The sequence below is a fragment of the Anomalospiza imberbis genome, chromosome 6 (assembly GCF_031753505.1).
Source record: "Anomalospiza imberbis isolate Cuckoo-Finch-1a 21T00152 chromosome 6, ASM3175350v1, whole genome shotgun sequence".
NCBI lineage: Eukaryota > Metazoa > Chordata > Aves > Passeriformes > Viduidae > Anomalospiza > Anomalospiza imberbis.
The window spans coordinates 39514107-39526657 of record NC_089686.1 but is presented as its reverse complement, the minus strand read 5'-3'; the positions used below and the strand labels follow the sequence as shown (position 1 = coordinate 39526657).

The 12551-nt window shown below is 36.2% G+C and overlaps 1 protein-coding gene and 1 long non-coding RNA gene across 2 annotated transcripts in view; one reads left to right on the top strand and one right to left on the bottom strand.

Moving 5' to 3' along the window:
* The window catches only part of MYBPC3 (myosin binding protein C3), a 62026-nt gene that overhangs the window by 10384 nt on the left and 39091 nt on the right, over positions 1-12551 (top strand). Inside the window, exons 3-10 of the mRNA XM_068193677.1 lie at positions 828-923; positions 1144-1230; positions 1369-1517; positions 2445-2562; positions 3887-3935; positions 5125-5169; positions 7438-7494; positions 12187-12210. Of these exons, the coding sequence (XP_068049778.1) occupies positions 828-923; positions 1144-1230; positions 1369-1517; positions 2445-2562; positions 3887-3935; positions 5125-5169; positions 7438-7494; positions 12187-12210 (625 nt within the window). The remainder of the gene's footprint in view (positions 1-827; positions 924-1143; positions 1231-1368; positions 1518-2444; positions 2563-3886; positions 3936-5124; positions 5170-7437; positions 7495-12186; positions 12211-12551) is intronic.
* LOC137475865 (uncharacterized) overlaps positions 1-12551 on the bottom strand; it is a 58593-nt gene that overhangs the window by 19183 nt on the left and 26859 nt on the right. The gene's annotated exons all lie outside the window — the stretch shown is intronic.

The following is a 12551-nucleotide window of genomic DNA, read 5'->3' as shown; positions in this document are numbered from 1 at the left end:
GTAGAGGCTGCTATAGGCAGAAAACTTGCAAGTAATGCTATGGAGCATAGTGGAAAAGAGTATGTAATGTTACAGAGTAACTGGATTGCCCATTATTATTTGGAAGCGGCTCCACTACCTACAGAGAAAAAATATCTTGCTGCAGCTGATCTATTTCAAGAAATTCTACCTCCCTCCATCTGCTCCAGTTGCTCACTCCTACTCCATTTTCAGACAATTCTGTCTTCTCCATTGTGCCAAATGCATTTGCCTAAATTTGTCTCTGAGGTCATGGTTTAATTGAGAGGATACAAACTTCCATAAGCCAGGGGAAGACATTACAGATGGATTTTTAAAATACTTTGTCCATATTGTTTACTAGCAGTGTCTAGAGCTTTTTCCAAGCTGCACACAACAATAGCCTTTGTAACTTTACATTCCAACAGCATCGTTAAACAAAATCTCATGAATAAGCAAACTGTTTACAAATATAATAATTACATCGTTTTTCATCACCTTTTCTGTTTAGAAACTGACAGTAGTTACTTTAGTTTACTGACATTTGCAACAAATAATAGCATTATTCATCACCTGACAAGTTTCTACACATCACGACTACAGAATTTTAAAAACCAGGCATCAGTACTTTGAGCTCAGCAAAAGAAAAAGCCTCATCATCCTGCTTCAGTGGGCCCCTTCTGCTTTCAGCACATCCTCTAAGCTCGAGGAAACAACAGCTAATTTCTTTGCATTTCCTAAAATATATTAAAGGCTGTTCTTTTGCAAAATTTCTTCAAAAAGAAAGAGGAAATAGACTTTCTCTAATCTTGGCTTACATTCATTTCCAGAAAAGACTGAGACAGTCAGTCCAGCAGAAGCTGTTCCAGCCCCAGCTGCCTCAGAGTCACCTGCTCCACCAGCAGAAAGCACCCAAAACACAGAAGGTAATAGAGAATTAATATTGACATCAAGTCTGGTTTATTAGCAGAAGGGAAGAACATCCACAGGGACTCCTTGGTGTGAGATAGATGAAAGCAGATCATAAAGAATAAGGAATCTCAGAGGCAGAAGAAATCTACTGAGAAACTTCTAAATTAATTAACTAGTTCACTACATAGTTTGATGCAAAAAAAATCTAAATAGTAATTATGATGTTTATTTCAGTTTCATCTGCTGAAACACAACCAGAAGAACCTCTGGACCCCATTGGGCTCTTTGTGGCACGACCACAGGATGGAGAAGTTACTGTTGGTGAGTGCATGTTAGTCAAGTGAAGTTTGTATACTGTACCTGTTGCTTGACTATAAGTTCTCCAAGTACAGGGTGACAGCAGTGATACAACAGATAAACATAACTGATGATCTTACTTTAATCTACTTCTCCTGCAAGGTGGAAACATCACATTCACTGCCAAAGTTGCAGGTGAGAGCCTGCTGAAGAAGCCATCAGTGAAATGGTTCAAAGGAAAGTGGATGGACCTGGGAAGCAAAGTGGGGAAACATCTCCAGCTACATGACAGTTATGATCGAAATACCAAGGTACAACTGGCAGAATAGGGTTCTCAGTCTTCTAGGTACTAATCTTTGATGTGAGGAAAATATGAACTAAAACAGGACTGTTTTGATGTTAAGGTACCCGAAGCAACACACAAGGCTATACTTATCCACACAAATCTGTGTTTCGACCACACAGACAAGGGACAAGCTCTACATACAGACTTTTTCATACTTTATCTATGGTGAAATGAGAAAACATCTGGAGGACTGGAGGAGTAGTTTTGCACTTTCTACTGCAGGATTCCCTTCATCTTCCTCTCAAGAAACTTGGTATATTTAAGAGAAAATAATCAGACAGCTATTTAAGTATAGTCTATCTTGGTCTTAATAGGTCAATCATTCTGCTATTAGTGCTGGAATTCATTGCTCTCTTGGATTGTCTAGACTGCCTTAAGTAGTTGAGTAAGACCCATTTTTTACCAGAAATTTGTCCAAAGGTACCTGAGCAGGAACACGAGTCTGTACCACGACTTTGCTTCCTCTGTGGAACATGAACCACTACCACCCTCTCCTGGATGGAACTGGACAGGCTCGCTCACATGAGCCCCTCCTCTTGCTGAATTCTGGCATCTTCTGCATACATTCTGGGAAGAGGCTAAAACGGCTTAGTGAAAGCTTTATTCCTGTTTCCAATGCATGTGCAATTAGTGTATGTCCCAGCATAGTTTGCTAATGCACCTTTGTATCCTCAGGAATACCTGTACTGACAGCAGTCTTCAGCTGTTTCTACTGAATTGGGGTTTACAGGCAATTTTTTGTTACAGTAATGAGTTGGATATTCACAAGATTCTTAGTTCTAAAAAAACACAAAGACATAATTAATCCTTTGTCTATTTCTCTCCATATATTCCTTCTCTTTCACCATTTCATTTTCTAACTTAATTATTGTATCATTGGTGTCTCTTCTAGGTGTACACCTTTGAAATGGAAATCATAGAAGCAAACATGACTTTTGCAGGAGGGTACAGATGTGAGGTGTCTACCAAGGACAAATTTGATAGCTCTAATTTCAACCTGACAGTCAATGGTAAGGTGAATTCATTCCATCTAATTTTTTTTTTTATCTTCCTGCCCCTGTATTTTTTTCCTGTCCACCAACAATTCCCTCTGGTACATAATGGTTACTAGACAAGCATAGACCTGAAGTATAGACCTGAAGATCTAGAGAGAAGAATGGGATTGGGATCATTAGAAATACCACTTGATTGTCACTCTAGTCAGAACTGTGATGCTCTTAAAGAAAGCACACACAAAGATGCAAAACTGCCCACATTTCTCTGGTTTTATTCTGGTTTCAGATTCATTCTTTCATGATGTTTAATTCCACTAGAATAGAAGATAAGTTCATCCTTATTTTGGCAAAAGTTCAGTACAAAAAATGGATATTTTGTGACACTATTGTCAATTCCTTTTTCCTTCCTATATTAATAAATTCAACTCATACAGAAGCACCTTGTGAGATAAAATTGCTTTAAGAGCAGATGAACCATTTTGCTTAATGCATGGTGCCACCCTCACAAGTGCTATACTGAAAAGTTTATAAAAATTTAAAAGGAAGTATGTTTCAACATCAATTTCCCTTGAGTGTGGAAAAGTTCAAGTAAAAGAGTATAAGCATGGACTGCCTGAAAGAGATGAATGTTTGGACCATTTCTATTTTCAGCAATTCTGTTGAAGGGGCTGCAACATTAACTCGTGTCCAGCTACCAGTGAACCTAATGTAAAGATATAAGTTTATTATGTTACTTGATCAGCAGTGTTAATTTTTGTAGTTTCACTAGATAGGAATTCGTAAGACTTAGGAGCAACAACTGAGAACAGTTTTTCTCCCAGCAGCAGCAGCACACCAATTTATACCAATAATGTAATAAAATTCTCTCCATACAACATCCTCAATTAAGTTTCTGTACCTCTCTACATAGTTCCAGGAATTTACCTCTGCTGTCAGAGGATAAATTATAATTTATTATTAATAATAGTATTCAGTTGATGTCCAGTCATATTCTCATTAGGGTTTAAATACTCTGCAAAGACACTATTGAAATTAAATTTTTGCAGCAGTAGAATTGACAAGCAAGAGATAAGATAGTCCATCAGGCTCCAGGTTGTTATGAAGCATGAGACAGAAATAAGTTATCAAAAAAAAACCACTGGATGTTGAAAGCTAATTAGTGAAGGCTACATGTTTAAAGATGATGCGTTCATCTCTCAATATGCAATTAATCACAATTAACAATATAAGAACTTATTTCTAAAAATATCAGCAAAGCAAAACTTTAGAAATTGCAGCATATTTTTGCATTTTGTTGACTTGCTTTCCCATTTTACTTCGTTACTTTTTGCCACATCAGAAGCACCTGTAAGCGGAGACTTGGACATTCGAGCTGCCTTCCGCCGCACGTGAGTACGCACAGCAGAAACCTGTCTGGATCAGTTTACACATCCTTGTGGAATTCATTACTTTCCCAGATGAAATTAGCTAAAAGCAAAGCTGTTGTACAAACAAACACAAAGATACAGATGTCTACTAAGAAAATATTTCTACTATTAAAATACCATACAAGTCCTGGAAACCACCTAAGAGAGTCTGGACTTTGTACTAGCGTAATAATCGTGCTTGCCTTCAATTAGGCAATCCATAATGTGCATAATTGTAACAAGAACTTCAGCGCCTTTTTTCCAGGCCTGTAGAGAGCACTTCAGATATAGACCAATAGAGATGGAAAAGATACTGTGTGATGTTGGTCTTGATTTTGTCTGGCTTGAGGAATTACATGTACCTTAGTACAAACATTTGCTAAACAAGGAGGGTGGAGTTCGGTGTGAGCTCTGTAGGGAGCATATGACTGATAACATTCCTGCAAGCATTTTGATTGCATCTGTTTTCCTGTTCTGTATCTATAGTAGTTGAATAAAGACAATGATATTGTGAGTGGTGCAAACTCAGGTAGTCTTAGATATTAAAGACTGGTTTTGTAAAGGCCAGTCTCCCTCCATCTTTAATACTTTCCGAACTGATGTCTCTCCTAATGGAAAAATGTTCCCTTCTATTAGTAAGATTCACAAAATTGGTTGGATTTTTTTTTTAGTGTTACACATTAATATGTGCTCTCTTTTTCCTTCATGTAATAATAAATAAGCTTATATTTTAGTTTTTATATGTATTTTTGAAAAGTTACTAGACCAAGAATATTCTGACATCTCCATAGGACACAAATCATCTGTGGCAACTCTGAGTATTTCTCTATAAGTCCTATTTTTATATGAGAATTTTTCTAACATTTATCACAAAGAATTAAACAAGGCTAGCAGAATTTATCTACAGTAAAGTCCATCTGTAGGTTGCTCACCAGCCTCACTGTAAAATAGTGGCCACTCAGTGCATAACTGCATTATGTTATTTCACTGCAGTGAAAGTAGAGTTTATCTTCTTGTTAGCACAATTAAAAGAATTCTGAATCAGATGTAAGGGAGTGCAGTGTGAGCAGCTTCAGGCTATTCAGATTGCCAGTTTCTCCTGTAAGAATGAAGCCAGATTTTGAACTGAACTGTTTAAATCTGAAGCCGTGTCTTTGATACCCTCACTCAGGAGCCTAGCAGGAGGGGGCAGACGGATGACTTCAGCCTTTCTCAGGTAGTCACTGACTGTGTCAGCAGACAAACTTAAGTCTTACAATGAACTGTCTCTCTCTGCTTAGGAAAAGAAAAAAAACAACCCCACAGAATTAAGATGCAGTTTAAATTTGAAAGAAATCACTGTTTATAATGTGTAGTATTTATATGAGATTAATACATACAAATAAGAAGTAATGTAAGACAAAAAAGAAAAATTAAAAATATAAGAATATAAAAGGATAGATAAAAACAGATAAAGAAAAGAGTAGCTTGGTAGTTCAGTGAGAGGCAGATTCATCTAGAGAAAACGCATGTGTTTGGCAAGTGACATTTTCTCACCCTTGTCAGAAGGCAAAAAGTCACTTTAAACTATATGCATGTCTGCCCTCTGTATTACATGTTTTCCTCTCTATTGAGCACATTGTGGTTAAAAATGCTGCTGCTCACAGAAATGTACCAACACAACTGAAAATCTGTTGTTTCCTGGCACACTCCTTATCATATTATCATTAAATTTATCAGTCGATGCCTTTTGCTCCTAATGTTTTCTACTATAGCAAAAACAGGAGTTCTGAGATTAGACTTAACTATATGCATGTTAAAGCAATTATTAGTCTTATTCTTCAAAAAAGCAAAACCTTGATTGCTGGTCTTTCCTGAAATTTTAACTACCACTTGTGAAACAATAAGGTGAATAGTTATTCTCCCAGCTGTAGATCTGATTTACTGAATATTTGATCACAGAAAATCCTTTCCAAATTTGGGATTACAACAGTTATTTTTATGTACATTTTATGCCAGCAAACATGCAAATTCTTGTGAAAGTAAGGCAAAAAACACACTTCTCTGTTTGAGCCTTATGCCTAGGAAATTATCCTTTCCAGTACTGTACTATTCTGAAAGTAATCAAAGATGTGAAAACAGTATTTTCTTAAATAAAAGATCTCTACTCACAGCATATTTCAAATTACACAGACTCTAAATTGTTATTTAACCTTATATTGTCCATCAGCACAAGAAGCTTGGCACTTGTTTCTGTTCTATCTTTTAACAGTACTGTTAAAATGCCCATCATTTTTCTGTTGAGGCTGTTTTCTTACTTCTAAAAATTGTTGTTCCTGCAATACTGAGTTTTCCCAACACTTTGATTTACATTCTATAGACAGACTTTTTTTCTGAAGCAACTAGGACTCTGTGTGGACAGAGACAACATTATGGTCTACAACTACCACCAGTACAACTGGAAAGAAAAAATTCTGCTTATGAAACAAGAATTAAATGCAAGGTGTTGCTTCTGGAAGAATATGAATACTGTGAGATGGAATCACCAGATTCTTGCACTCAAGACAACAGAGATGTTAAAGAGCAGCTGGCCATTGATGATAGTAGACTGGCTGAGATGAAGAAAATACATTTGGGCCTTCTAAATCCTGTCTGAATGCAAAGATGACCTTTTTTTTAGGAATTAAATCTAAAGAAGAGATTGCAGTGACTTTATACTGTTTCCAGAGTAGGTCAGTATTAGAAATGTTCAGAAGCACAGCTAAAACCCACTGGATTCAGAACACCAAAAATAACATTGTGCATTCCATCTGAGTTCACCATATGCAACAGGCAGAACAACACATCCAAAAACTCCTGCCTGGTGCTTCTTGTTTTATCAGACCAACTCATCACAACATTGCTTGTCATGATGCTTGTTGAACAAAGGCATATTGAACCTCATCTCAGGCTGAAAGCCAGATCACAGAATTCCTCCTTCAACTCCCCAGGCACCAATGATGTGACACTTTTTTTTCAGTGTAATGAACCCTGGTAACACAAAGAGCCTCAAGAAACAATTACAGCTGGGATAACACTAAGGGTAAAACCAGTGATTTTAGATTATGAGGCATTCCATACAGCTTGATTAATACTGCCCTAACTGTAAGCAATATCCACACTCCTAAAAGATAGAGGAAAGGGGGGAAGCTTCTGCAACACCTATTATATATGATAATGAATACATTCCAAATCAATATAATGACCAAATTAATACCCTGTATAACTTCATGCTCAATCGGCACAGAAAAAAGACAATTTCATTACATTTGTTTTTAAACCTAAATGCAAATTAATATGAACACAGAGCCTACATAAGTTACCTTCCATGTCAATGCACATTCTAACTCATTATAAACCCATCTACTACTTCCCTACAAAAATGTGTCATCTGTAAAATGTTATAGTCTCACAAGCTATTCCCATTTCCTTTTGAAACTAATTTTGGTTTTCTATTACTGTACAGTACCGAGGGACACGATGATGGGGCAGAGTTTAATTTCAGCTCCCTACTGAAAAAAAGGTGAGTAGAAAAATCTGTAGACTTAGATAAATAAGGCTTCTGAAACAACAGAACTGGAATAAGTGAAAGTTTCACAAACTCAGAATCCTTGTGATTTTCCTAAAGCAGCTCTAAATGTAAAAAGCATGACAGGTAATTATGGCTACTTCCTGAAATACACAGTATTTGCTGCATTTCTGCTAGGAGAAAAAATATTTATCATATACAGGAGAAAATAATAGATATAATACATAGGAGAAAAAATAAAAAGAAAAAAAGAAATTATCTTTCCCAAGATGGAAAAGGCCTGGACTCAGGTAATTACATGTTTCCAGCAGCCCTTTTCATGGGGGCAAGGGCGGGGATTAAAATACCTATTTATAATGCTGCCTTATTAAGAACCAAGATTTTTTATTAGATACCTAAATGTAACTATTACACTGTTCAACTATATATATTATATAGATATTCTATTTTGCATAAATATGACACGTTTTACTCTTCCAACTGTAATTCACATTTCTTTCTGTTACTTTTACTTTCACTTTTTTTTTTCTGTAATTTCTTCTCTAATTCTCATCTTTCCTTGATGTATCTGTTTTCATAACCTGTTTACTTATGTTCTTCTCTTTTTACCAAACTCTTAATCTGAATGTTTTGGATTCCACTGTTGCCAACAGAGAGTAAGCTTTCTATTTAATAGTATTATAAATGCATGGATCAGACTGAATATAAGAACCCTTTGGTTTGTAATAATGCATGCCTCTTTGTCTTCTTTACGTGTAGAACATGACAAAAATAGTGTGAAAGACAATTATTGACTGCTAATTTCTGAGACAGAAATTCTTTTAAACAGTTTTAAGGTTAAAATTAAGACAATTTCATACAATCAATGTATTTCTCTGAATGTCCTTTGGCTTTTACCATCACTTTCGTTCATACAACCACTTCTAAAATTTCCTTGAATTTCCAGATTTTATCAATAACCTGCTGTTTTGTATTCCTTTTGTCACAGTATTTAGAATCAGAAAAATCATTTGGCTAATTTTGTTACCTATCAAATAGGTGGTGAAGTTTTGCTTGCTTCTTTCTGTTCACTGACCCTGGCCACTCACTCTGTCTTTCCAGCACCTGAAACTACTATAAAAACTTGTCACTTAGATTCATGTTTTGCAAGTCTAAACTTTCTTAGTTTAAGTTTCCACAATCAACTACTTGGATGAGTGTTGTGAATCTGTGTTCACTCTCTGCTCAGGCAGTGGTATCACTATTTATAAAAACTGTTTTATCCTCACAAAGAGTACAGGATCATGCTGACATATGAACTAACTCCCTACAGAAGGCAATAAAGCCACAATAGCCTCAGGTTAACTCACCCAAACTTCAGTGGGGCAAACAAAGCCACATGTGCACAAACCCCTGTGTTACACTCCATGCAGGGCATCTGTCCATAGGTGAATCCTGGCTTCGCAGTAACACCAAAAGCAGAACACTTCAGGGGGACAGACAGATCAGAACACTGATATCTAAGTTTCTTGTTCCAGCATGAACCCAAATTGTTGTAAACACTCTCTAGTTTCCATTGAAGATGTAAGGCATAAAACAATTGCTTATCTTCTTTATTAAATTTTAAATAAATGAAAATAAACATGAAAATATTTGCATAATTGCATACTGGGTCTCCAGCTGGAATGAGGTGCTGAGTACTAAGAGCCCCTCTCCTTGTGCCTTTCTCTTTTGCTCTCATAATTAGTTTTAAGCAGTAATCAAACTCAAAACAGCAGTAACAATCTAAACAGAAATGTTAAATTTATTGATTTAACTATTCATTATTTGTTAGGCTAGAAATGTAATTTATTAAAAGAAGCTTATCAATTTCACTGCATTTTAACAGTGTTTCTGCCATTTTTTGAATTACGAATCTCTGCCTAATGAATTTAAGAACATAAATTCACTGCTCCTAGTTTTTTTTCACAGCCACTTCAGAAGTAATTTGTGGACTCTTCAGGCTTTGCACACCTCAGGTTGAAGACCATTTATATTAATGAGAACAGATAGGCATAAAATCTCATAATGGAATGAAATAATTATTCATTGAAATAGAACAGGAAAAGGGATCACATTCAGGGGAACTCTCAAGAGCTATGCAGATTCAAACAGAATGGAGAATTATTTTTTTACCATTTCTGCTTTCTTACACCATTTTACAAGTGTCCCTCAATCCACAGGTAATGATCATTCTATAATAAATAGCTTCACTATAATAAAGAGCTTCATTTAACACTGTATCTCCTATCACTGTAATTTAATTAACTGGTGTTGACATACAGATGTCATGGGCCAAGGAGAGGTCATTGGGAAGAGGAAGGGAACAGCTGTCACAGGACTATTAAATGGGATAGTGAGCAGAGACCTTGAAGGAGGTGACAGCTGACAGAGTCCAATCAGTTGACAGTAACTGGATAGGAAGGAACCATTTCTGGGATGTACGAAACTATTTTTAACCCCTCCACATATGTTTAAAACATATCAGCTGCATATTCCATTTACAGCAGGTTCACTGAGCTGCATCTTGATGCCCCAAGTGCATAGCTAACCTATGAGGTGATCTCTGTGAATAAGGATCCCCAGCACCAGGGAGAAGAACAGAGGAGTGGGAGAAAACTCATGAGTCCAAGTGCTCTATTACTTTTCATACACTGCTTAGTTTCTGCTTATAGTGGAGGAGTACAGCTTCTCTGGGCAAACTCTTTGTCTTTTTGTGATCAAAGAGAATATTTCAACAAATGCAAAATAGTGAAAAGGAGTGCTGGGATGGGGAAAACTTTGCTCAAAGGCAAACACATTTTTTTCTTTCCATTTTCAGAACTCAGTTAAACAGAAATTACAACCTCTAGCTTTTAGTCCCATTTTGCATGAAACTCAAAAGCCTTTTAATTTTAAAAAAATAGTATTTACTAGTAAGAGACTATATTCTTTCCTATGTTCAAACTTCTTATATTATATACACCAGAACAGTATTGCAAGATAAAACAATGGGATGACACTGAGTAATGGAAAAGTTAAAGCAAAAACTAGTGAGGTCTTCTCAATAGTGAAAGATATTAGGCTTCTTTGGAACATATTTGAAATTGGAAGGTTTTTCTCATTATGTACTTAAAAATAACTCACACAAAACATTTCTGAAATCACCATGAATAGTCCTACCTGTAAATTTTCACATATAGAGTGTGCATATACAGACAAACCTATAAGTAGGCAGATAGAGAAATTACCAATATTTATATAATGTCTTAAGAAAGATGAAAATATTTGAATCTCTAAAGTGTTTCTAATTTCCTATGATTTAATATTTTTTAGATACAGTTTCTCCACAGAAGTTTGACTGTACTAGTACAAATAATTAAATACATATTAGAAATATTATATACTTCTAATTTTATACAGTACTTAGTATTTAGTACTTATATATCTATTTTAATTTACATGTATTTAGAAATATTTGAAAGTCACTCCTTGACATGATCAGGGCAACAAGCCCAAGAACTGCTTATGTAAAAAAAATCTTGATCTATGTGGCAAATAAGTTCAGTTTTCCTGTCTCCTGCTAAGCAAAACTAAAAACTATTTGTAGCAGCCTCAAACTAAATGATAGGTATGTAGAAGAGGAACCCTGGTAACATTTTTTGGTGACGTTGATGCAGTGTTATGGCAAAGCAAATACCCAGTATGCTGCTCTTATCATAGGCACTCCAAACTTCAGCTCCTCCTATCAATTCAGTGAGTGCTGGTGAGGGCTTCAGGCTTAGCGAGTGCTAAACCACTTTGAAGATATGAGATATTACCTACCATTTTTCAGCTCAGTCTCACTGAGCTGAAATCCTCTTCTCTTGCTTCCTTTCTGTTCAACAGCTACAAGGTGCTGGAAATTCCAAGCTTGGACTGCAGCACTTTATTAAACACAGTGCTCCTATTGCAAGCAGGCACTTTTTTGGCAATAAAAGGAGTACCAGAAATGTTTGGTTATATCTGCTGTCTGGATTGACTACAGTAGTACTGTTAAGTAGCAATATTTCTCACAAACAAATCAGACTCTTATTTTCCTGCAAAAAATGGAAATACACCCAATAACATTCCACTATTCTCTGCATCACCTGTTGCATAACTTGTCTTCTTGTTGGGGTTTACCACTGAACATGACTTCATTATAAGGGTGCGTTCTGCTGCACCAGAATCTGCTTGGTGCTGGTGTTAATCAGAAACAACAGCCACAGGAAGTTCTTTCTCCTAAGAATTTTTTAGTAAAATGTTACTTCTTCCATCATTTCTCTATTTACCAAAATGCAAACTATGACAGGCAAAAATGCCATGATGGCAGGGGGAAGTAGAGTTACTTGTTTCCCTGGAAGGTGATCAGCTATAAGTAGGAATAAGCAGATGTGCTTGCACTCTGCTTAAATCCCACAGCGGAACTGTACGTACAAAGTGTGGGAGAAAGTTTGATTTCAGTATGGATCAGCATTTCCCTCAAGCCCATTTCAGAGCATTTGCATGAATTCCTTCATCTCCCTACTCCTGAAGCACAGGCATGTTCTGCTAAGGGTGAAGAAGAGATTCATGGCTCTTTTGTACTAACACATACTGCCCTTTTTCTTGCCCATTGGGATGCTGCGTGTTTTCCCACACGGTTCTCTGCATCGTTCTGGAGTACAGCAGCTTCCTGCGCCCTTCCAACCGGTAAGGTTATGCCAATTTCTTTTTCTATTTATGATCTTTCAAACAAAGACATGATGGCAGATAAAAAGGAACACCTCTTCCAAAGCCAGACAGCCAAATTTTGCCTTAGTTTTACTAAACCAAACATTAATTCTTTCATAATCACTAATTATTTGGTTAAAATATAAAATAAGCATTTCATTGTAAATACTGTCTTGTTTGCCACTACTCACCAGTCTCTTTATGCTTTATAGATTACTATAGACAACAATTTTCTTCACAACAGATGATAAATGTCTTACTAATCTATGATTCTTTTCAGTGAAGATAAAATTGTCCTGAGTAGAAGAGAATATGCCTCT